Here is a 26,527-nt window from a genome sequence, read left to right on the forward strand (position 1 = left end):
TTTTTCTGATAGTACAGGAGATGATTAGCTCTTCTCATACGAAGTGTGTGTCGCTAATCTTTCGGTATTAAGGGAAAGCCATCTTCGCTAATCTCTTTTTTTTTTTTACTTTCTATATATTCATGAGATCAATACAAAAAGCCTAATTTTCATAAAAAAAAAAAAAAAGCCACTCACGTAACATATAGTTAGTTCTTATTAATTCAAGCACACCTCATCCCGAGAATGTGAGATATATGGGCACAACGATAAACAGTTTTTGGGTATAAAATTCCACACTTTTTTTAGTTTAGTTATGAAATGAAACCGTTTTCTTTATTTAATTACATAATTAATCCAATTTTCTTTGATAGATACAATAATTCTTATTTCTATATATTTTACTTAAAATAATATTAAAACAAGTTGCCAAAGATATTATCTTAGATCACTAATTAGTGAGTTATCCTTTATATTTCAACTAAAATATGATCAATAGCTTACCTTATCCCTTTTTTCCTTTTTTTTTTTTTAAAAAAAAAACCCTTGCACATAAGAAGTAAATAAATAGTTTAGCACAAACCAATGACAAAGGATTTTAGCAAATCTAGAACTGATAATTGGATAGGCCAAGTTGGGTTTGGATTGAAATTGGGTCATTGGTCAAGGAAATTAAATTCAAGTTATTTAGGGTTCTAATCACTTTGAGTTCGGTGTTTAGTTCATTTCGGATTCAAGTTATTAATTTTTAAAATAAAAAAAAATTGGATCAAGATGGAGCACTAACATGAGTAGACTTTATCAATATTAATTAAGTTACTCAATGTTACAATATTTTATTGACTTCCGACATACTTTCAATCTTGATTTTTGTTGAAAAATCATAAGATCATAGAAAAAGATAAAAATAAGTAAATTAAAAGTCATTTAGTGCTTTAAAATTATTTTGTATAAGATATTACTAATTTGCTTCCAAAAGTCATTAATGATTCTTAACTTTCAGTTTTATTTGATTAATTATTGTTAGTAACATACCATAAAATACAATTATGATTTATAAAATGAATAGAATCAAATATCAACTTAAGGTGAAATATAGTCATATTTTTACGAGTAGAATACCAATCAACTTTATTGCTAATTATTTTTTTAGTTTATAAGTTTTTTTTTATCAGTTTTGCTTGTTTATTTTCTTACTTGGTAAGAATGAAAAATAAAAGAGAAATCATAACGAAATATTTTATGTTCCATGTATAATTTTAATAATTCATTTTTTAGCTAAAACTAAACAATTGAAATTTAATTGTAATAATAAAGGGATTTTGTTTTTTTTATACTTTTCTTAATCATTACAACGATTTTGCGATGAATTAAAGTTAATATAAAAGTTAGAAATATATGATAAGAAAAGAGATGTTATATTTTATTATCTTTTTAAGTTATTCATAGATTAATTTTTTAAGTTATAGTTATTATTATTTAAAATAAAACATACATTATATTTAATTTAATTTTTTAATTAAATTATTAAATATTCTAGATTCCAATTATTTCATGATGGCGTCGAGTCAAAACGGGAAAAAGAAGGTTTAATTATCTTGTAAATTCAAACAAATCCAATATGCCTAGAGGCCCATAAACAAATAGGTGGGTGTCGACCCACTATCATCCCAAAAACTTAACCTTCTTGTGCAATTTTTCCTCATTAAAAAAGAACACAAAAAAAATAAAAGTATGATGGTCTTGTTCTATAAAATGCTTGAAAATCTTTTGAATTAACTATTCAAAAATTTTGAATTTATTTTATATTTCTATTTCCTTGAATTAAATCTTTTTATAATTAATAATTAATTAATTATTATTAATCAAAATATCATTTATCATTTTATACTCACATTAGATTGATATGACATTATAAAATGTTAACATGTCATATCAATACTAAGTGATATAAATAAATAAGTGACATTTTGACTAACAATATTTAGTCAATCTTTAGTAATCCATCACTAGTCAATTATTTATCTCTCTAATTGTATCCTTTTGAGCTAAAATGCCCCTTTTTTTTTTGCATGTTTATGAAAATTTGCCTACTTAAAAGAAAAGAAAATTCTGTTTGTCTCTCTCAAAATTGACAAGTGAAACTATAAAAAATATATAAAAATTGTGTAGCATAAAATCATAATTTCGTAAAAAATTTATATTCAATTATCAAATTAAATATAAGTAGCTTGTCCATCTTGGAGGAATGAGCATGGACAAATACAAATAGTTTTTTTTAACATAATAATTTAAAAAACTTTTGAATTATTTGAGAAAATTTAAATAAACTCTTAATTTTATATTAGATTCAATCAATAATTTATATTTTTGTTTTGAATCAAATAAGTTCTTATGAGAATGATTGACTAATTGTCATTAATCAAAATACCATTAGTCATTTTATATTCATTAGACATAGGTGTAAAAATAAAAATGCTATGTAATTATATCATTATGTCATATTATCATCTACTATTACATGTCAATATATCACGTTAATATCACATGATATAAAAAATAATAATTGATATTCTTACAAATAATAGCTAATAAATCGTTGTGCATAAGAAATGATTTGACAAAAAAATAAAATCTTAATTAAATGTAATAAAAAGTGTTTATTTAATTTTTTTAAAATATTATGTTTTTTTTACATGAATTACCATTCATAATACGTTTTTTTAAATAAGGATAAAATACCTTCACTCTCTAACTTTTAGTCATAATTTCATATGGATGTATTAGTTTTCGAAATGAACTTCATCTCAAAAGTGTAAACACCGTTAATAGAAATAATAAAATGACTAAAATGCCTTTTTATTTTTTCTCCCATTTTATTTCTCAAACAATGTGATTAGCTGGCGACGCTGCCATTCGCTAGTTAATCGCTCCACGACAGGTGCTCCTTAAGAGAAACAAGCACCCAGGAGAAGGGAGCACCGATTTAGTACTCGTGCATTTTTTTCATTTCAGTCTCTCTATTTAAAATCGTAATAATTTAATTTTTTAATTTTAAAAATTATTTTAATTTAATTACTCTAATATTTTTCTTTCGAAATAACCTTTCACAAAGCTGATGTCATTGTTGATGTGATGCTGACATAACATATGAAGTGGACTGAAAATGTTGACATGGTATTAACAAAGATAGTGACATGTGTCTCTTTCTTGTTTTCTATTCAAAATTGTAACAATTTAATATTTTAATTTTAAAAATTATTTTAATTTAATCTCTTTAATATTGTCCTTTCAAAATTACTCTTTACAAAGTTAATGTTATTGTTAATGTGATGCTAACATAACATGTAATGTGAATTGGAAATGCTGACATGACATTAACAAGATAATGACATGTGTCTCGTTTTTATTTTTTATAAAACTGATGTCATTATTGACGTGACGCTGACATAGCATATAAGGTGAATTGAAAATGTTGACATGGCATTAACAAGATAGTGACGTGTGTCTCTTTCTTATTTTTTTTTTTAAATATTATGTGCTTATTAAGTTTCAAACCTAAGATCTCACATAAGTACAACAAACTATTTATCACATACTCTAATCCCTTACCTTAAATTATATATTGCTTTTTTATCTTTTCTTATTTTCTTTCTCTTTTTCTTTTTTACTTTTTTTCTCCCTCCTCTTACCTTTTCCCATTGAGTATTGATCGCTAGTCATCAAACGTCACTGCTAAATACTGGTTGACGGTCACTAATCACGATCATAGCATGGAATGTTCGGAAGCTATCGACTGATGATCAACGTTCAGTGACTGACGATTGACAATTGACGATGACGTCCAATGTCTGGTGGTTGATCCTTAAAAAGGAACATGAAAGGAAAGAGAAAGAAAGAAAAATTAAAAATAAAAATAAAAATAATATTTAAATAAAGGTAAGGTGATGTTTGGTACTTTACAATGGAATGTGATTTAAGGAAAAATAACATTACAGTGCTTAGTATATAAACAAAATTATAATTAAAATGCAGAAAAGATAATATTGCAGCGTTTGGTTTATAAGTATTTTGTTGAGAATGTAATGTTAATTTTTAAAATTATTTTTATTTTTTAAAATACAAGTTTAATATAGTTATATTTTTTATTATTAAATTTTATATAATATCATCTCTTAAATATATTTTTAATATTATATATTTTATTTTCATTTCTTATTATAATTTTATATATTTTATTTTTATTTCTTTAATATAATTTTTTATATTATATATTTTATTTTAATTTCTTTTACTTATATTAGAGAAATTTTAATTTCTTATGTTTTATTTTATTTTAATTTTTAATTCTTATATTATATATTTTATTTTAATTATAACATTACAAAATGTCTTTAACAAAGTACTAAAGTTAAAGAGTAAAAATGTTTTTAATAATATTGTAGAATGAATGTAATGTGATTATATTGGTTTTGAACTATTACAGTAATATGTTATAAAACAAACACTGTAATATAATTTAATTAGATATATTACAAAGAATGTGCTTCTATTTTCCTCATATTACATGTTAGCTAAAGGTTTAGAGTAGATGGTAAAAAACTTATGAGATCTTATATTCTAAACTTAGCAATCACATAATATTTTTAAAGAAAACAAAAAAGAGACACATGTCACTCTCTTATTTATGCCATGTGGTGCCTTTCTTGACATACGACATGTCACCTTAACAATGACATCAATTTTGTGAAGGATAATTTTGAAAGAAAAATATTAAAAGGATTAAATTGAATCAATTCTCAAAATTAAATGATTATATTATTACAATTTTAAGTTGAGGGATCAAAATGAAGAAAATGCATGAGTACAAGGATTGTTGTGGTATTTTGACTTTTTTTTGTAAAAAAAATAAAATAATAATTTTTAAAATTAATAAATAATAAAATTCTTTTCAATATTACTCAGTTATCAGATGAATAAAAAATTTATTAATTGACTAATATTTGGATCTATGTATATAATGAAAAATATTTTTTGAAATGAAATGTTTAGTTTAAAAAATAATTGATCTGATTAAAATTTTGGTTAAAAGTTAAGAATAAGATGTGGGTGTGGGTTGGGGTGGGGGAGTATTTCACTCTAAAAAGGCTACCGAGTCTGAGACTGTAACTGGGTTGGGGCTCTTCTCTTTCTTTCCGTGGGAAGTAGTGAAACTCTGAAACAAACTCCTCAAATTTGTTTCACTGCAACACTCCAACTGAAGGTCAGTTCTTTCGTCATATCTCTTAACTCTCTTGTCTTCCATTTTCTTTTTCTTATTTCTTTATTTATTTATTTATGAAAATGCCAGTGAATTTTATAGACAATCTTAGGGTTTATCTATGTCATCAAATTCAGACATTGCACTTTCTTATTTATTTGCGTTTTGTTTTCATTTACTCACCGTTACTCTTCCCAACTTTCTCGTTTCAAATTTTGTTTTAATACAATATTTCATCACAGTGAGAAAATACAACAAAAAGTAGTAGAAATCAAAGTGGAAGAAATTACGTATTTCAGTAAGAATTTGTTCATTGTAGAAAAATCATTCACTTTTTGCCATATTTTAGCATTTAAATTGTAATGTTCAGTTATCATACTTGAACGCAATAGCTGATAACTGTTGTCTTGTTTATGTTATTGACTTTTCCTTTCTCTATTTTGATTTTCCTCATGGAAGTTGTTTTAGTTTCCTGAGAGTTTGTATGTACCATATCTTACATAAAGCTTGATTATTGTATGCCTGTATTGTCCTCAGCTGTGGTTCTTTTTTTGAAGTGTTTCTGTCTATGGGTTTTGTAATATTGCTTATGTAATGGATTTTTGTTTTTGTTTTCTTGGAAATTTGGAATAATTCTGAAAGTTATTGTTATTCTGGAATGAAAACAGTTGGGTTCAAAAGCGCTTGATATTGATGCATTTCAAGACTTAAAACATGTCTGTTGATCCCAGTGCAACAATGAATTATGTGGATGATGAAGCTTCTTCGGGCTCTGGTGATGATGTGAACATGCTAGATGGACACAACAAGCGTCAATCTGCAACACCATCAAGTTCTGGCCGGCGCAAGAGAAGTCGGAAGGCTACTGGAGATGCCATAGTGGATGCTATGCTAGAAATAGCAGCCGCTTCAAAAATGAGGGCATCTGCAATTATGAAGAATGAAGACCGGTTTTCTATAAGCAAATGCATAAAAGTGTTAGATGAGATGCAAGGTGTTGATCAACGGATTTACTTTCTTGCTTTGGATTTATTTGAGAACCCCAATGCTAGAGAAATATTTATATCTCTTAAGAGTGATAAAAGGTTGCCATGGTTACAGGGCAAGTGTAGTTCTTTATCTACTTGATGAATAGTTTTAATGGCATTGTTAGTTGTGTATCTTTTAGTCTCATCTTTTGGTTTTGGTATGTATGAGCATAGTGGTGCCTAGGTACTTATATTATTGTAATACCTTGACTTTATGGTTGCTTGATTTGGTGTAATAATCTAAAATGATAGTTAGAGGGCTTATCATGTGTTTTTTTTTTTAATTTATTTTTTCCAAATCATTGCTTGGTTTTGTGGACTGGATGTTTGTTTGGTTTTCTTTTAAGGGTGATTCAGTGTGTATAGTGTTATTATAGTTTGCATTGCATTACACTGGCTTTATTAGTTTTTATTTCACAGATAAGTCAACTGGCATGGATGACCTTGACTTAGAATTGGACGAGATGGAGCTAGTTGCAGCAGCTGCTGGTTACTATTATTATAATTGCATAACTAGGCAAACTCGATGTACTTCATCACCTAGTGGAAGTGGTTTTATGAATGAGGTGCTAGAAGGACCTGATGATCTGTGTCGAGAAATGTTTCGGATGGATAAACATGTCTTTCACAAACTATGTAACACTCTTCGACATAGAGGTATGTTACGTGATACAGCTGGTGTTATGATCGAAGAGCAGCTGGCAATTTTCTTAAATATTGTGGGTCATAATGAACGCAACAGAGTAATCCAAGAGCGGTTTCAGCATTCGGGTGAAACCATAAGTCGGCATTTTAATAATGTTTTGAAGGCTATCAAGTCACTTTCACGGGAATTCTTACAGCCCCCAAATATCAGTACTCCATCGGAAATTCTTAACAGTAACAGATTTTACCCATATTTCAAGGTTCATATCCATAAACCTATTTCTTTTGTCATCATATGTCTATCATCTGTGATTTACTTTAGTTCTGTGCACTTAGGATTGTGTTGGGGTCATAGATGGAATGCACATCCCTGCACATGTCCCCGCAAAAGATCAGTCTCGTTTTCGCAACAGGAAAGGTGTTTTGTCACAAAATGTTTTGGCAGCCTGCACATTCGATCTACAGTTTATATTTGTTTATCCAGGTTGGGAAGGATCTGCTGCTGATTCACGAGTGTTAAGAGCAGTCCTAGATGATCCCGATCAGAATTTTCCTCACATTCCTGAAGGTTTTATGTTCTACCTTTCTTTTTGTTTTTTACCAGAAAGTCAGGGTGGGGAGGGAGTTGTTATGTTTTGTCTTGTGGAAATGTGAGTTGAAAAATGATATTGGATGAAATTTACAGTTGTCTGTTTTTTTTTGTTAAATGAATAATTTAACATCATGGTAAGGATCTCCATTTCTGTTCAATTCCAGGTCCAAAGTTTTTGTTGCATCTTCATAAAGATAGTTTAATTGTTTTCTTGGTTGTTATTATTTTCTGTGGCCAGAAGTTTTTCTTAATCTTGCATGTCTCGTGGATGAAACTGAAAGCGACTTACCCTAAACTTTTTGCTGTTAACAGGAAAGTATTATTTGGTTGATGCGGGTTACACCAACATGGAAGGATTTCTTTCTCCATATCCTGGAGTTAGGTATCACCTGCATGAATATAGAGGTGCTAATCAATTACCCAGAAATGCAAAGGAGCTCTTTAATCACCGCCATTCTTCTCTTAGAAATGTCATACAGAGATCTTTTGATGTGCTGAAAGCTCGATTTCCAATTCTCAAACTTGCCCCTCAATATGCCTTTCATATTCAAAGGGATATAGTTATAGCTGCATGTGTTCTACATAATTACATCCGGCGTGAGGAAAGACATGATTGGTTGTTTTCTAGCATGGAGGGGGTGACAGTGGATGAATTGCCTGATTTTGATGAGCAGCCTGAACTGCAGTTTGCTTCCTCAATTCAGGAACAAATCGCCTCATCTTTACGAGAATCAATAGCAGCAGTGATGTGGAATGATTTCTTGAATAAATGGGATCAATGGTGATTGTTAGCTACAAAATTTAGAAGGTTGTAGAATAGTTGTATATACTTACTGTTTCTTTCCTTTCTGGAGCTCATTCGATCTTCCAAGAGGTTTCTCCAGTTTTATAATATATGATATAAAGCATAAGTTGGGTACTTCTCCAATCCCCACGAAGAGAGGAAGCATAGCTTTGCCGAAAGTTTACTGCAGCGATGTGAACCAGGCTGGATCTGCCCTATGGTGCGTTTCCCTGATGCTACATAGATGGAATTTTGTAGTGGTGAATACTAGCAAACACAAATCCCATATTACATAAACTCTTCTTATGGCATTAGCCTTTTTATTTACTCACTAATAAATAAATTAATTATTCACTGAACATATTGTGCATAAAATGGCAATCTTGACTTAATTTGTTAAAGTAAAAAGGGTTTGCTTAATGAGTATTTTAGATATTTATTGAGGATAGTTAAAACACTATTTATAATAATATGTTTATATTAATATAATAATAGATGATTAATGCATTATTTTTAATTTATTAACAAAATATTATACTATTTTCGTTTCAAATTGAATGTCTATTTCATTATTTTTAAAATGTTTCAAGAAATAATATTTACTTCTTAAAAAATGAAACACTTCATTGAAATATTCATTTTGGATAAAACTCTTTAATTTTTAATATAATTGGCAAAATTTGTAAAAGAAAAAATAAATTATTCTATTTCTAAATTCAATTAGAAATGGAGTGGCGTAAAAGTGCACCAGTGACCATATGAAGGCTGCAATTTGGGACTTTAACCTTAGAAGGGCAGTGGATTTTTGAGTTTTCAGTATGAAAGCTAAACCGCTTCCAAGATGCTTGAAATAATAGGAAAAGGAGTGCCCTAAAACGGCTGAATCTTTTCACTCAAAACATATAGCTGAAGAAGCTCACGCCGTCCAAGCTGCTCCTCCCATGGCCTCCAGGTAACACATTCTTTATCAAAGTGCATACACCAATATTAGCATTCTCTTCAACTGTTATTTTGTGGTTTTGGAATTACTATCAAACGAACAGATGTAACTCAAACTGCAAAAACAAGAGTTTAATCAGTTTCTACTGTCTCTATCCACATACAGACGATTGAGGGCATTCAAGAGGTGGATGAAATCCCAAGGAATCAAATTCAGCGATGCAATTGAGTTTACAGACTGCCCAGAACAAGGGCTTTCAGTGCGAGCCTTGTGTGATTTAAAGGAAGGTGATGTGGTCGCCCAAATACCAAAGGCTGCTTGCCTCACTATCAAGACCAGTGGGGCTCGCGAAATGATTGAGGCTGCTGGTTTGGATGGTTCTTTAGGTCTGTCTGTGGCTTTGATGTACGAAAAGAGCTTGGGTCAGGACTCTCCTTGGGCTGGTTACCTTCAGCTTTTGCCGAGTCAAGAGTGCTTGCCTTTGGTTTGGACTCTGGAGGAGGTGGATTCTTTACTCTGTGGGACTGAGCTACATGAGGTATGATGTATCTGCTAACTGATTCTTTTTCAGTTTTTGGTGTTGGGATCTTCTGCCCCTCTTGTTGGTTGATGATTTATAAAGCATCCCATTAAGGTGAGGATTAACAATTAGAGAGGATGGCATATATCTGAGCATTGAATGTTAAAAGCTTGAAACTAGGGTTATGGGAATGCTAAACTTTGTTTGGTTTCAGAAAACAAAACTGTTCTGTTTTCATTTTTATAAAAAATAGAGAATGTGGGGGAAGATATGTTTGTTTAATAAAATAGAAAATGAGCCAAAATTAGAGAACATAAATAAAAGGTTTTTTTTTTCATTGTTTTCAAAGAAGAATAATGGAAAAAATGGGAGAAGAGAAAACATGGGATACTTTGGTCTATACCTTGAAATATCCCCCTTTTTTTTTTATAATTTGTTCTATACCTGTAGGCAGACAGTTAAGGAAGATCAAGCTCTTCTTTATGAGGATTGGAAAGAAAATATTCTTCCCATAGTATATTCGGCACCTCTAAAGCTTTCTCCAAGCTCATTTAGTGTTGAAGAATACTTTGCTGCAAAAAGTCTTACTACTTCTCGGTCTTTCGAGATAGATGAATACCATGGGTCTGGGATGGTTCCTTTGGCAGATCTGTAAGTATGCCCTCTTTATTTTTATGATCTCTTCATCGTCATTTAGGAAGGTTGTGGAAGATTTACCTATTTACAAATATTTTGTGGCTTTGAAATTTTTGGGTGAACTACCATCAAGTGTTTTGTGAATTATCTAACTGCATGCCAACCTAATGAAGGGAGTAGCTCCTACCTCAAGCCATTGCTCAGACTCTTGGGTATAGTATGTAGTACTATTTTTTATGTCTGATCTTTGCAACCATGGTACATTGGCAAAATGCCAAAGCATTGTCTAAGTTTGTGATTAGGGTTTTTATATGCTTACTCTCTTTTGGAGTGTACTATGATAACACAACATGATAAACATATATTAAGTTTTCTTAGGGTGTGTTTGATATTTCTTCGAAATTTAAATTTTCAATGCATTTGATAACTTATTTTAGAAATCAATTAAATGGAAGATATTCAATGAAAAAGTGTTGAAAATCTTAAGTACTTAAAAGCTACTTAATATATGCAATCAATCATATTTAAGGAAAGAGTTGTCATTTAATTACATTAACATTATATTAATGTAAAATACTCACATATGTTTAGTATTTTAACTATTTATTTTTGCTTTTTAACTTTTACTGATATAAAATACTTACAAAAAAAATCAATAGAATATATATTTAGTATTTAACTTTTAGTAGAATACCATATGATTTTTATAATAGAAATTCAGTATTTAATGTTTCACTGTTGGAATTTTTTCAGTTTCTCAAACAGCACCTTAGTCTTAGTTTTTTCTTTTCTTTCATCTCTTTTCCATGAAATTCAGCTTTAATCACAAGACTGGAGCAGAAGATGTACACTTCACCTCTCATCAAGAATCTGATGATGATGCTGACAGTGACAACACTGATAATAGCAAATTAAGCAAAATTTCTGGCCAGAATAAGAAAGCGTTTGGTGCAGCTTGCACTGGTGAAAATTTGTACTTTCACGGTGATTCAGAGAGCTCGTCAGTTTTTGGAGATGATCCTGTGATGCTGGAAATGATTATGGTGAGAGATGTCATATCAGGTGTTGAGGTTAGCATCTATTCTTGCCTTCTACTGATTCTATATCTTAATTATCTTCCCAATTTTCTTCTACCAATTAATAGTTTGAGTAATGTGAGGGGTTTGTTGATAGACTCTGAATCCAAGATGCATAAGGTTGACTTTTGAGGAAAATAGGTCTCTTACTGAATTAGGCTTTTATTCAACTACATGGCTTATATTTTCTTTTAAACAATCAAGTTTGAAGACATTTTGAACTTGCAGCTAAACTTAGAGTTAACACAAATTTCTCTATTCTCTCAAATTTTCTTACTGTAATAGCTGTGAGAGAGAAACATATTGACAATTTTTTGTTACTGATCTACTTCTTGGCTGCTAATATTTGCATCCCCTAGTAACCAATGGGAACTTATCACCAGGTCAATAGCAGTGCCCTTCCTTCCAAGACTTGTGACCTTCTTATAGAGGCATCAGGAGGAGCAAGAGTGATAAGGAAGATGGTTAAAGAAGGTGAGAGTAAAATAGTAAAATGATCGAGAGTGAGAGATTTAGGGTAGAGAGATGTAAAGACCTGGCTTTATACTTGTGTGGATTTTGTCCTTGGGGACTGGCAATCATGTATGACAAACAGAGAGAAGGGAGGTAGTGGTGTTGGATAGGCACTTTGCATCTTGGGAATGATGGGAGAAAGTTTGGAGGGAAAGAGTATCGGTGGATAGGAGATTTTGACTGGAGAGGAGTGAAAATGCAGTGTGGTACAAGGATTACATTTTATGAGTTTAATATAATGTTATAGAGTTTTATTATGCCCAAGCCTAACTTTCAGTTTTTCTATTAATTCAGAGTTAGAAGTTGATACATATACCAATTAACACACTCTTGTTATTAGTAGTAACTAGTCAGTTGCAATCAAGAAGAAATATAGTGTGCTTTGTTTGTTTGTTTGTTTCATATATAATCATATGTTGTACTTTCTGATATTATTACAAATCAAAAAGAAATCAAAGGACAAGAAACTACTTGTAAATATTATATGGGAAGAATTACTTAGGTTGTAACTATTATTTACCTCATTCTGTATTTCTCAAGTTCAGAAAATCTCTTGACTGCAATATCTATAAGGCATGATGTAGTGTCTACTATTTCCACAATTGATAACCACTACATTTCTGCGTTTGCAATTTACAACCTTGATCTCCAACTCTTAATCAGGCTTTTTGGATGATGCTTGTTGTAGAAAAAGAAAACCTTGGTCTTCAATTTTAAGTAGGTTTTCTGGATAATGCTTGTAGTAGAAAACAAAGCTGAAACATAAGTACTTGTCGTACAGAGAAGGAGTCTCAAGGAGTGAACAATAATTAAAACATAGGAATGGGTTGATACAATTAATGCCACTTTCATGTTTATTATTGAAATAAAAGCAAGATTATTTTATACAGTGTAAAAGTCCAAATAACAGTTAAGAAGCCCTTCAAGTAAGTTTAAGCTCGACATAGAAAGAAAAAAACCAATGTAATGAGTCTCTGCCTTGGAATAATATTTCCTTTTTCTTTTACATACTTTTTTTGTTCAAATTTTTCTTCCACGTGTGTGTGGGTGTATGCAGTTAGTTGACAAAGGCTTTTCTTCATGTGCTTTTATTGTTTTTCCATCTGCTCTCATAGTGATCTTGTGTTTTTTCTATTTCTCTGATATAATTATTTGATTCTCATATGGTCATATGCCATTGCTGCTTCTTTGGAACTTGTCCTTTGCTTTGGCATTTGTGCACTGAGAATGTTGAATCTTGCCTTCACCTTGTCAGAAAGCACGTCTATATCATGCTAGGTGGTTTGATTGATTTTACCTACTGAAAATTCATTTCCTGTTTTAGTTCTTCAGATCAAGCTTTTCTCAAGCTAGCCCCCTATTCTTGAGTAATTCTAAAAACTTTTACATCTCAGGTTTTTAACACTTATGGGTCACTCGGCAATGCTGCTTTGCTTCACAGATATGGATTTACAGAGCCTAATAATCCATTTGATATAGTGAACATCGATTTGGAATTGGTTCTCAAGTGGGGTTGTTCTTTGTTTTCTAATCGTCACTGCAGAGCCAGGTTGTCCCTTTGGAGAAGATTAGATTACTCTGGATGTGTAAGCGAGAACTCTGAATATTTTGAGATCACATTTGATGGGGAACCCCAAACGGAGCTTCTGACTTTATTATACATAATGTTATTGCCAGAGGATGCATGTCATAAGTTGGATATTAGCATCTGCACGGCAGATAAGGTTAATGGATGCGTAGGCATAATCTTATCAGAAAAGCACGACATTGCATGGGACAGAAGTTCAGAAATAAGCAAGGATCTGTTGCTGACAGAAAAGGTTTGCAGTGCCCTCTTGGCGCTTGCCGACATTCGTGAGAGTTGTTATGGTTCAAAGTCGATAAATGACGATATAGAAGCTCTAAAGAGATGTTGCATGAAAGAAAGAAAACTGTATCATTCTTTGGTGCTGCGTATAAGCGAGAGGACAATCCTTGAGAAGCTTAGGACTTATGCTACCGTAGGAGCTCAAACATTTCAAACAGCAAAGAAAAAGAGAATGAAGAGGTGAGATAATTCATCTAGTAATGTTATTTACGGAAATTTCATCCGTACCTTTTGCTTGATTTTGCCTGAGCCATCATTCTTAGATGTAAGTGATTGTGCAACTTTATTCTTGCATTCGTTATGAGATAAGCACATCACGTTTTTTGTTCTTCTATTGATAAGTGTGATTTAGTATTTATTTTTTTAAAAATAATATTATATTTTTGATAGGTGGTAGGTGTGATTTAATTGATCATTTGGGATCGGAACTTTGGGATATTTTAAGCATGGACGGTCTCGACATGTTTGTTACTTAGGTAGGAAGGATGGGTTTGGTTTATTGGTGGGTCCTTTGGGGCCCCTGCCACGGCTTCAATGCTACTTACCATTGAAATTTTCAGAAGTATAGATGTCTCTGTAAAACCATTTTTCAGTTGTGAACGTACGGGAAGGAGATGACTCTGACGTAATTGCCAACGTATGCCTTGCTCAATTGGATTGATAAGCTTGCGCATGCGAGGCGGGCACACAACTGCTACTTTATCATTTCGGAAAGTGCCCCCACTTTTTCTATATTCACTCTCTCGGTATTCCATTTTTCACAAATTCAATTAAGTGCCACTGTTACCCCTCTTCAAGCGGAAAGCTTAATAAATGGAGAAACCGCCTCTTTTTAAGCAAAATTAGGTGAGAGAGCAACCACTGGATCAAAACTTTAGTGATAAAAAAAAGAAATTATTCTCATAGCTAACAAAAGTGACTCAATTCAAAAAAAAAAAAAAAGAAATTTGCTTGATTCCACTCAGTAAAACTTATAGGATCTCATATTAGATTGGAATTGATTAAATCCAAACAATCTTGAAATAAATTGGAATTTGATCAAACATGAGCTTAATTTTGATTTCAACATCAAACAATTTGAAACTTAATTGAGTATAAATTTTTTTTTATATCTTTACTACGTTTTAAATTAATAGATAATGAATTATAATAGAAAAAAAACCTCTATTTGACTTTATTTGAATTAATTTCATAAGAATAACAATCGGAATCTAAATAATATAGCCTTTGATGTGACATGCATGAATTTGAACATCCCAACTGTTTTAAATCTAAAATGAATGAGAAATAAACTTTTCCAATAGTTGTTTTACTAAGATATTGATCCACTTGTCCATTAAAAAAAAATATGCAAAAATGATATCAAGATATGTTATATTGAGATAGACCCGATTGAAATCCGCTATGATGATACAGTTTCTCGAATTTCGGTCCAATAGGTTTAATGCTAGGTGATCGATATGGAAATGTTTGTATTTTGCGTGGCTCTTGTCTGGTGGACAGAGGAAATTAGAAAGGGACCAAAATGGCAAAGAGCGAAAAGCTACAGGGTTGATTTGACTTTAGAAAAAAGGGCAGGGGCTTCCGTAAATTTATATTTTGTAAAGTAACAAAAGAAACCATATGGAAAATTTTGGCAGGCAGGGTCTAAAATAGGTAGCTGCCAGCGCATGCCGACCAGGGCGGTGGTTGGGTATAAAATCTGCATTGCTCTGTAGTTTGTCATTTGCAAATTACTCTTCAGGATATGATCAAAATGGCGTTAACGATGAAGGATACGTTCTATATATCACACGGATCGCCGACGCTGTCGATAGATGACTCGCTTCCGGCGAGGCACTTCTTGCAGTCGTGGAAGGACACAGTGTTTGGCCAAACACCCAAGTCCATCCTCGTAATTTCTGGTCATTGGGACACTTCCTTTCCCGCCGTTAACATGGTTCAGCGCAATGATACCATCTATGACTTCTATGGTTTCCCCGACAAGATGTACAAGGTGCCTTACCTACCCTAACTCTTTTCCTATTACTATTGTTTTGTTCATTTCGGACTTTGCTAGATTGATCTTTCCTTTCTGAAAAGTTAGAGAACGAAACTGAGGATATTAATTCAATTTAACATGGATTTAGGCGATTAGGCTTGTATTAATTTGTGGAAATTATTGTCTGATCAACCTTATGTTGTTGTATATTTTGATAAATATATTCCTTACTCTTCCCCTTTTATTACCAGCTGAAATATCCAGCACCAGGGGCTCCCGAGTTGGCAAAAAGAGTGAAGGAATTGCTTATGGCATCTGGTTTCAAGCGTGTGGACGAGGATAAAAAACGCGGGCTTGACCATGGTGCTTAGGTTCCACTCATGCTCATGTACCCAGAGGCTGATATCCCAGTCTGCCAACTTTCCGTTCAGTCCAAAAGGGATGGTACTTACCATTACAACTTGGGAAAGGCTTTAGCCCCTCTCAAGGATGAAGGTGTGCTCATCATTGGTTCTGGAGCCGCCACTCATAACTTGAGGGCCCTAGGAAAATTGAGCGGTGCTGTTGTTCCTTGGGCTTCGGAGTTTGATACTTGGCTTAAAGATGCTCTCCTTGAAGGAAGGTTATTATTCTTTCTAATATCATTTTTCCTTTTAATTATTTTATACATTTTCAGATTGACATCAATGGACAATTAGTATTTTAACAAGGAGGTTCAATTTCATTAAGTGGGTGGCTGATGTCTAGCCTTCCTCTAAATTCTAATGCGCAAAATGATCAAACTAGCAAATTGACTGACTTAGAAAATGATACGGGTCGGAAAGCTGAACCATATTAATGTTACTTAAATCTCTTTTCTATCCCTTTGATCATACTGTCAATGGGCTATCTCTAACAGTAGTATTCACAGACGATTAGATGGGGTTCTGAATATGATTGGATTTTGGTTCTGATCCTTAAGGTCTGCTTTATGGCATCTGCTTGTCCATTTTTTTATAAATTCTTCCAAGTGTATATTTAACTGAACTGAGCTTTGCCAGTTAAATGCAATTATACCATGGTGTCTGTTTTAGTTGGGGTTTAGGCTTTTCCTCTTCACATTGTCTGTTGATGCTGTTACCGTTTAAGATTTTTCTTCACTTAAATCTGTTTTTGTTGGGTCCAAAATTAGTTCCTTTAGGGAAAATCCAGTTGAAATGTGGACACCATCTTTGTGTAGATTGCAAGTCGAAGATTACACCATCTTCTTTACAAAGGTGTTTGTATGATAAAAAAAGAAGAAAAAGAAAGCGGGAAATGCTAACATTCCCTATAAATAGGCAAGTTTTCCTTTTCAACTTATGAAGTTACTCTTGTCTTTGGGTCATGATATGGGATTTCCATAAATATTTCCAATGAGATTTTTTTGTTTGTTTGCTTGTATTGTTTTTCTTTTTCTTCTTCTTTTTGGGTAGTTTGACTCCTGTGGTCACTTGATTCTGCTTGTAGATATGAAGATGTGAATCACTTTCAGGAGAAGGCACCATATGCAAAGATGGCTCACCCTTGGCCAGACCACTTCTATCCATTGCATGTAGCCATGGGCGCTGCTAGTGAAAGCGCAAAGGCAAAACTTATCCATCACAGCTGGGAACATGGTTCTCTTTCCTATGCTTCTTACCAGTTCACAGCAGCCAGCTGAATATCCATTTCAGAACTCCCTTCCATATCACCTCTTTTAATTCCATCCATTCAATCTCAATAAATTAGATACAGGGAAGAGTAAGTCCTGTGTTCAATCTATGCAGTATGTATATGTGCTCATTGACTTATGTTCATCATATGAAATGCTAAAAGTTTGTTCCAATTAAATTTGATACGTGAAAAGTTTGTGCTACAACAGCTCGCTACCTGTCCAGAGGGTGTTAAGTCCTCAATGAGCAAAGGCTTGTTTGCAGCACACAGTTGGGAAGAATTGTGTTGTTTTGTATATAGAATATGAACTTGGGATTGTGTAAATTTGATTTGTTTAAAATGTACTAATAAATGCAGTGAACAGATCTCATAAACTATGTCAGTATGCATCGATTTATTGGCATTATCGAAATGTCTTCAAGGGTACACCTACAATTGTGTAATCCAAGGTACAAAATGAAAACAGAGTCCTCATCTCAACAGTTCTACAAGAACACTAACTTGACTTTGAATAACAAATTCACAAGGATTTGCAGCCAATTGTTGCATCATTGGTGTTCAAAAATTAATTCAGCTGTACGTGATGAACAAATATGGTCCAACACTCATTCTACAAAACGACCATTACATGTATGTAAGCATGAGGTCCACGAGAAAGATGAACCATTTATGCTGTGTTACAATCATCCGCACGGATTCATGATCTCCTCTCTGCCTTTAGTACCTATTCACCTTTGTACACTATTCTTCGAATGAAACAAAAACTGAAAAAGAAATAGGTAAAAATGTAAGCAAGTGATAAAGGAACAAGTTCCAAGAATTTTCAATAATAACAAAATGCTGACATTGGATTTCTTTTTTAATACATATATATATATATATATATATTACAATAATTACAATTTTTTTTTGAAGGGCACATAGTGACAATTTTCTGGCCCTTGTAATCATAGGTAACATCGTATCTCTACATTTTCATTTCTCTTAAAGGTACACTTTAAAAGTTAGAAATTGAAATTTTAATTTAAAAGTTTTGGATATAAATTTTTAAGATAGATGAGATGAAATTTATTAAAAAAAAAAGCTATTTTTAAAAAAGTTAATTAGATAGTTGTAGATATTCAATTTTGATTAACTATTATTTTTGAAATATTGTGTTACATAAGTGTTTCAAGCTCAAAAATGTCCAAAGAAGTTTCAAGTGCAGAAGCACCGTGAGGCATTTCAAAGAGAAAACACCCAAATTCGATCCAAACGCGAAAGTGTTTAGGAACAAGTATGGAATGATTATTTATACAAAAGGTGAAAATAGCTTAGAACGAGTGATAAGGATTATGAGTTATGTTCATATTTGAGATGCTTTAGAGAGCTTGATTTGGTAGCTTAATATGGAGATACATATGCATTACTCTTTTTTCTTTTTTTCTTCCATAAGAATACATGCAGCGCATTATCAAATATCACTATTCCATTATTCAAAACTTACGTCTATTATCTAACTACATGATTATTCTCTTAATATTCCATAATCTGCTCTTCAACTATTCTTTCATAACAAGCATGCTTTCTTTTTAAGAAAGTGTTCCTGATTAATATAAATATGAGGGACTTAATGGTTAGAAGGCAATCGAAAATATCAAAAACCCAGTAGAGATTATCTTGAAAGTTCTCTCAACACTCTTACAAATATTCTTTCTATTCATTGTAATTCGTCGCCTCCTCCACCTTTTCTTATTCCTCACCACTTGCCACCAAAGCACTTGTAACTACTCCAGTCTTCTTCTCTGTCGCCTAATGCATTTTCATTTATTTATTACAACACGTCCTCTTTCCCTATCAAAAGAATCATTTATAATAACTTTAGGGTTTTATTACAAAAAATACAAGAAATTTTAAGATTAAAGGTGCAATTATCCTTTTCAATTGCTGTAGATGTGATGAAGGTCAAGCTGGTCAGTTGTCTCACAAATATTTATGATAAATGAGTGTTAGTTATATTGGACAATTTTTATTGTCGTATCTTAACGCGTCATGTTTAAATTTGATATTAACAATTATATGAATAAACATGATATGACAAGATCAATTAAAGGAATTAAGATGTTAAAATATGTAGCTAGATACATTTATTACTCATGTTATATAAACATGACACAATTACTATGTTTATTAAACAAGTTGTATTAAATTTAATATGATATGATACAATAAATCTATTTAAATATGATTAACATGATTAATTTAAATGAATATCATAAATGAATCAAATATGTCATATATGCACCTGAGCATTTGGCTCATTGCTTGGTGCATGATCCCCTGCTTAAATAGTAGATTCGAATCCCCCTTCTTCAATTATTAAAAACAAAACATGTCATATTATATAAATTAACATAATAAAACGATTAATTAAATAGGTTAAATACCTCATATGCAAGTTAAGACGATTTAATTTGTCTAAGACATGAAATTATGATGTCTTAAATATATCAACACATTTAAGACAGAAAGCACGATAACTTTAAATCTATACAATTTAATTTCACGTCGTTCTCATGTTATGTTAGTAAATTGTGACCAGAATTACCAACTCTAATATTAACAAACCTCTGATCAAAATTAGGCTTTACAACTGCCACTAGCAGTTGTAAAGAATGGAAAGCGTTGCATTTATATATACAGCGTGTTATTCATAACAATTAATGGGCTGACATATTTTTGCAATGTAAGATCACACCAAGAAATAGAAGCTTGGACCTCCTACGACTGTTATCAACTTTCATTGATTTAGGGACTTAAATGAAGCCAGAATTGAAAGGTTTTTCATCATTGTTTTTATTTCCATATTATATATAACATATAGGAGTAACACGTTACATTAATATTATAATTTTAGTCTTTTTATAATTTTGTTCACTTAAAAGTTCAAATCAATTCAATCTCCTTATCATATGGTCGAAAATATTATTTTAAAAAAAATAAATTTAACAATCAAAATTTTATTATTTAAACAAATAATTAGATATTTTCAATCAACTTAAAATTTAATATACATCATTTTCCAGAATAGAGTATCAAATCTAACAATTGAATTACTCAAATATAAATCATATAAAAAAGGTATAAAAATTAATTTTAAATCTGTATAATTAGAAATCACTTTTTTTTTTTTAATTTTGTAAAGAAGACAAAGAATGAAAAGTGCAAACAGTGAGAATCAGAAATTAACCTTTAACGGCCATCGACCTCAAAGTGAAGTTAATCAAAGGTTACTTTATTAGGATGCTCTTAGCATAATAAAACATCATTATAAGCTAAGGAATAAAGAAAGAAACTAGGATTAATGAGGCGTATAGCAAATCCCAACAGGCAGCATTTTATAATAATAAAGAAATAATATAGGAATCATCATTTGGAGTAGCTTAATTGTATAATAGAATGGATCGTGGAAGCATCAATTAGTGCCAATGATTATCATAATTAAACCCCCCTAATTCACATTTAACTTCATATTTAAACTAGGTATCCTAAGCTTAACTCTCCTGATCCGTAACATGAAATTAAGTTACATTTTCTTTATTAGTGATTCAATTATTTATATGTAATTGCTATACCCGATTGTATAAGGTACTTGATATGCGTGGCCCAAGTTAAGACCCTTGAATAATTATAACTTACACTCCAAAAGGTGCATTTAAATTGGAATCCATGTCTCCAAGCTAAACTAATAAAACCAAAGTGATATATCCAAGCTACAAATTAAGTGTTCAAGGTGAAAATTTCATATTTCTGCACAAAAGCTGATATTACCAAGTGTGCAGTGAGCAAGCAGTGACAAAAATTCATGGAACCTCATTATAATCATGCTTAGTCTTAGTCTTTCCTCCATGCGAGCATGCAGCTGGCAGGCACAGAAGATATAGCACATTGCTTTCAGTAGTTACCAGTTGATGATTGTATGTAGAAAATGTGTCTGCTTTCCAAAGCTTCAACACAAAACTATAAATACTCTTACATATCAGAGCCGCATGGTGACACTTGCTGCTTTTTTGGTTTTAAAGTTTCTGCTGCTTAAAGGCAAAATAGTGTATGCATAACCATGGGGAATTTGTTAATCAGGGCAAAAAGCTTGTTACATATACAGATTAAGAATACGGAATTTGAACAAATTTTGACATTATTTTACTAAGGAAATTTATGATAAATTACTTTTTGTGTATTGATAGAAAAAATAGATTGTTATTTTTGATTTCTAGATTTAATTTTAATTTATAAATGTATTTTTGAAAATCCTTAGTAAATAGTAATAAAATATCGGAGGGGGTTTTGTCCTTTTTTTTTTAATTTAATTTTTACCATAACTTACAAAAGAAAAGAAAAATGAGAGAGAAAATTGATAAAAGAAAAGTGCAAGTTGAAAAACAGCATAATGATGTTGTACATTTCGTACAGTTGCACAAAACATTAATAACTCTCACAAGACTGGGGGACATTGCGAGACATACAGGAGGTACGTAGCTTAGGAAAACAGATTACGAAAGTCTAGGAATTAATACTAGTGAAAGATGTAAGATAAAATTATTGTTTTGACTACGGCTTCAACCTTCAGAGGTGTCTTTCTTCGCCAAGCTTTGTTTGTTGTTGTGCATCCACACCTTAAGGACTCGCCTCTTGATTCCAAGCTCTTGGCAAAACTGCTGCACAACAGACTCATCCAGCTTTTGAATCCTCCATCCAGCCTTCTCTGCAAAGTTGAACATCTTGTCTTTCTGCTCCTGGGTGAACTTGGTCCTGAACCTTTTCCTCACCTTTCCACTAACCCTTGCTGCACCTCCTCCTCCATCATCTTTCTCATCTGTTTCTGAAGGGATTGAGCCTCCTTTGTAGGACATTATCATCTGATGAGGTGGTTCTGCCCTGGAGGAAATCAAGGTACCAGCTGCTGCAGAAGCACCCAGAATGTAATTGTGATGAGGAACACCCAAGATGAGTTTTCTCCCCGCAGCGTTGTTGAGGAGCGCAGAGTGGTAACAATCGAAAGGGCAGTCACACTCTACCTCTTTTCGGTGGAAGTTCCTGTGGCAGTTGCAAGCTGAGCACTTGAACGCCTCAAGGGAGCCTTCTTCGCCGCTCGGCAGGAACTCTCCACACCCATCCGTGGCGTTTCCTCCCATGGCTGCTGCATGGTTCTTCAGGCATTCCCTGTACCTCACCACTTTCTTGTGAGCTCTAAGGTTCTCGTCCATGCTTGGAGAGGGCGGTCCAGTACCGACTCCTGAAGAAAAGATACTGTGGCCATTTCCTCCGCAGTTTCTTGAGATTGGCACATCTTTTTCTCTTCGAGGGCTCGCACTATTCATCTCTCTCTCAAATACTGTTCACCGGACTGGGGACTGTTGCTTTAATCAATTACTTCTCTACTTCTACGGGCTTCTTTACTAGTTTCTATTTATAGGAAATCGGTGGAAACTAAATGGAGATTGCTGATGAGCAAATTAATGGCAATATTATCTTCCAATACAAGATATAGACTGGGATTGACAAATGACTCTACTATTAACAAAAAGGAATGCAACTTTGTTTCACTTGAGTCGAAAGAGACTGAAGATTATGACCTCGGATTCTCTGAAAAGATGTTTAATTTCAAGTGTGTTTCATGAGAAAGACAAACTACGGACACTGTGTCTCTCTTGAGAAAGAGAGCGAGAGAGAGAGAGAAAACGAATTTCAAATACTTTGCCAGTGAATTCTCCAAGTAAAGAGAGAGAGAGAGAGAGAACCTTTCTTCATGTGGTGAATTTTAGAAGTGAAGCAACAAAAGGGGAGCAAACCATATATAATAAAATTAGTGGTAGACAAAGGGGTGGGGAGACTTAAAAGAAATTATAGGTGTTGGCGTATATATTTAGTACAGTAGAGCAACCACCAGTAGCTTACAAAATTAATTCGCGGGGAGAGACTGATGAACATGAAAGACGAAATTTAAGGATAGTTTTTAATAAGGGTAGAGCTTGCTTTGCTTGCACAATCAGCCATCAAGCTCAGGCTATGGAGGAAAAGGAGATGCACCTTTTTTAAATCAAAATTAATTTCTCACTCTTGCATTAGTGGATTGAGCTTTTCTGTCTACTCTCCTTCAACAATGGTACTGATTCACAAAATTGTTGAATTAAATCGTCCAAATCCAATACTCCAGTAGAAAAATCCCATATGATTTTCCGACCTCAAAATTAAACGAACATAAAGTGATAATTACTTCAATATTATATTAAATTTTAAAATGAATATGAATATTCAATTGAAAACTAACAATTAGTATATTATGATATTTCAATTAATTAACGTCATAGTAATAAAAAATCCTAATTGACTAAAAAGATGGAACGATTTAAACCTAAAGTAAAGGCAAGGGAAAGATATGAATTGGTTTCCAAAAACCAAAATAAGCACAACTGCGGCCGGGCAAGTACAATGCTGCAAGACTGCGGAGCCTCTTTGGCACAGGTTATGAATTAAATGAACATTTTCATGCAATAAAACAAAGAAAAGAGAGTCTCTGAAAAGCTTCGTGGGATCATTTCGTTCACTGGTCTTATAAGGTACGAAGGGAAGAGGTGCCTTGGTATTTCAGCAACCTATTTCATCTGTGTACTGGATTTGGGTGGGTGCCTTTGAGAGCTGTTGGCTGCTTTTGGCCTCTCTATATAATAGACTAGGTGCTAGATTTGGTTGAGTGCATTTGAAACAGTCAAAGTCTCTGTTCCTTTGAAAACATATTCTTGATAAGGTGAAATTCATTTTTCTTTTTCTTTGTGCGTGTGTGTGTGAGAGAGAGAGAGAGAGCTCATCTGGAACTCTGACCAATGCCACTTGGAGGAAAGGTGGTGGATCAAGGCCATGACACCATTGATCTGGTCTGGCTTGGCCGCTGTTGCCAATGTCATGAAAGGAAAAGGTCTAATCTTACCATTGTGCTTAAGTTCTCACGTCTGAAGAAGAGGAGAGGGGGACCCGGGTTGTTTGCCAAAGCAGAGTGGCAAGTGGCAACTGGCAACTGGCAAGGACCTCTGTTACCTTATCCACACCAGATAGACCTTGCTGCCTTATATTACATTTATTACCTAGTGTTGTAATATTTCGAACAATACAAACGCATAAATTAATTCATGATGAATTATCAATTGAATAGTAAAATTCATACAGAGTCCGTGAACTTGTAGGTAACTTTCTTTTTCACGTATGAGAGATAGAATTTATGTTTATGACATCTTTTTATAATATTTAAGATTCATTCTTCGATTCGTCATTGTTAAAACTTAAATATACATTATATTGTGCACATGTATGTCCATATATATACTGCACGAATCACTCCCATGTTATGCACATGACGCTAATGTAGGCAACTACATTTACATCATGCTTTTAAGTTTTAATCGAACAATAATGATGAATTTGAAATATATTAAAAAGTAAAAGATAAAATCATGAGAATTTTATTTTTTTATCTATAAATGAAAATGAAATTTTCTTATAAAAGTTTGTATATGATTTACAAATGAAATCTTACTCTTGTATCTAGTATGAGTACAAGAAAGAAAAATCCTTATAATTATTTACTAGAGCTTCTGTATATTAATTCGACATTTTGGTGGGTACCTCAAAAAAAAATTACTTATTTCATCTAATATATGTCATTATTAACCTCATCGTTTTAACAGATGTTTTATTGAATTTATATATGTGTATGCATGTATATATCAATGTCGTATAGCTTCCAGTATTAGGGTAGGAAGAGGCAGGCGAGCTCACATTTCGTGACAAAATGAGCAAGGCGTTGACGCAAAGAAACATTTGTTTTGATCACAATAATTCTCTATATTAATGGCCATGCCTTGCCCTTAACTTCTCTTACCTAAACCTGGAACTAGCAGGCATTGATGTCTTACCGACTGATGCCATCTTCACCAATTCCATCCACATATACACATACATAATCGAAAGAAAAAGAATCTTGGGTTTTTTTTCCAGTATACAAATGTTTATATTCTAAAAATGACTCAGGCACACCATTAATGCTGCTCATCTCACTACATCACTGATTTGAATTCCAACCACAATCTGCAATGCAGGATAAGATTGACGATCGACGCAGACAGTTGAAACTCTTCTGAAATTTTTTTACTCCTCTTCCAGTCGTCTAACAAAGCCTCTTTCTTCCCTTTACTGTGGTGGGCTGTTTTTATTTGTTTTTTGGCATAGTTTCAGCTTGAGTTGATCCCCCCCTTGGCCTTATGAGATATATTTATTGTGTTATTCATTAATTAAAGTAAGAGAGAATGCATACACTGTTACTGCCCAGCATAGAGTAAAATAAAGGAGCATTGAGTTCGTTTCCTGTGTGTTTTTACTTTGAAAGTTTTAACCCTGGCAGGCAGGCTCCATCATTAATTTGGGTTGGCGGAATTGTTATGGACATTTGATTGCCCAGACTACCGCTGTCTCTTGTACATTTAGTAAATAAAACCAACTACTGAGTCTGAGTGGAATTGCAATACCGATAAACGGAACAAGTTCGCAAACGCATGTGGCCTCCTCATCACACATTTATTTTGTAGCCCGCTGTTAGTTGACCACCCACGGTGAAGAGACCTCCCAACCAGCCTTCTAAACGCAGCCGGCTTTTGTCACATCCACTACCAGAGTGCAAAACAAAGTATATATATATATATATATATATTATTTATAAAAGAAACATAACAGGTACGTATAAAATTAATTTTATTTGTAATCTAATTTTAATTAATTAATAGTATTATAATTTAATTTTAATAACTGAAAAAATAATTTAATTCTAATTAATAGTCTATTTTTAATTATTTAATGGAATTATAGCTCAACTCTAATTAATTAACAATATTGTAGTCTAATTAACTAACAACATTGTAGCATAATTCTAACGAAATAATTTGTACAATTGTTTTAACAATAAATTTTATAATTTTTTTTACAATCGAGTGTTTGGTTCATTA

At 32.5% G+C, this 26,527-nt stretch overlaps 3 protein-coding genes and 1 pseudogene across 3 annotated transcripts; 3 read left to right on the forward strand and 1 right to left on the reverse strand.

Annotated features, from left to right (window-relative positions):
- The first annotated feature begins 5,103 nt into the window (after positions 1 to 5,103).
- LOC110409086 (uncharacterized) lies at positions 5,104 to 8,301 on the forward strand. Its single transcript, XM_021418320.2, has 5 exons — positions 5,104 to 5,242; positions 5,908 to 6,233; positions 6,688 to 7,172; positions 7,249 to 7,480; positions 7,817 to 8,301. Exons 2-5 carry the CDS (start codon positions 5,954 to 5,956, stop codon positions 8,287 to 8,289), a joined length of 1,470 nt encoding a protein of 489 aa, XP_021273995.1. The 5' UTR covers positions 5,104 to 5,242; positions 5,908 to 5,953; the 3' UTR covers positions 8,290 to 8,301.
- A 76-nt stretch (positions 8,302 to 8,377) lies between these two features.
- On the forward strand, positions 8,378 to 14,791 carry LOC110409085 (SET domain-containing protein). Its single transcript, XM_021418319.2, has 7 exons — positions 8,378 to 8,508; positions 9,013 to 9,240; positions 9,394 to 9,766; positions 10,203 to 10,399; positions 11,202 to 11,454; positions 13,368 to 14,020; positions 14,231 to 14,791. The coding sequence occupies exons 2-7, from the start codon at positions 9,230 to 9,232 to the stop codon at positions 14,235 to 14,237; spliced, it is 1,494 nt and encodes a 497-aa protein (XP_021273994.1). The 5' UTR covers positions 8,378 to 8,508; positions 9,013 to 9,229; the 3' UTR covers positions 14,238 to 14,791.
- Positions 14,792 to 15,484: 693 nt separating this feature from the next.
- On the forward strand, positions 15,485 to 17,672 carry LIGB (catalytic LigB subunit of aromatic ring-opening dioxygenase family). Its single transcript, XM_021417935.2, is given in 3 exon segments — positions 15,485 to 15,836; positions 16,073 to 16,443; positions 17,310 to 17,672. Coding segments are annotated over 3 exon segments (813 nt in total). The 5' UTR covers positions 15,485 to 15,587; the 3' UTR covers positions 17,503 to 17,672.
- A 4,253-nt stretch (positions 17,673 to 21,925) lies between these two features.
- LOC110409186 (zinc-finger homeodomain protein 4 pseudogene) lies at positions 21,926 to 23,845 on the reverse strand (annotated as a pseudogene).
- Between the last annotated feature and the right edge of the window lie 2,682 nt (positions 23,846 to 26,527).

This window comes from Theobroma umbraticum, unplaced genomic scaffold (genome assembly GCF_002168275.2).
Source record: "Theobroma umbraticum cultivar Fairchild unplaced genomic scaffold, ASM216827v3 scaffold_44.0, whole genome shotgun sequence".
Lineage (NCBI taxonomy): Eukaryota > Viridiplantae > Streptophyta > Magnoliopsida > Malvales > Malvaceae > Theobroma > Theobroma umbraticum.

Coding starts and splice junctions, on each gene's coding strand:
- LOC110409086 (XM_021418320.2), top strand. CDS start 5,954: ATGTCTGTTGATCCCAGTGCAACAATGAATTATGTGGATGATGAAGCT. Junction 6,234..6,687: donor AGTGTTAGATGAGATGCAAG/GTGTTGATCAAC, acceptor TTTATTTCACAG/ATAAGTCAACTGGCATGGAT. Junction 7,481..7,816: donor TTTTCCTCACATTCCTGAAG/GTTTTATGTTCT, acceptor TGCTGTTAACAG/GAAAGTATTATTTGGTTGAT.
- LOC110409085 (XM_021418319.2), top strand. Junction 9,767..10,202: donor GTGGGACTGAGCTACATGAG/GTATGATGTATC, acceptor ACCTGTAGGCAG/ACAGTTAAGGAAGATCAAGC. Junction 10,400..11,201: donor ATGGTTCCTTTGGCAGATCT/GTAAGTATGCCC, acceptor CATGAAATTCAG/CTTTAATCACAAGACTGGAG.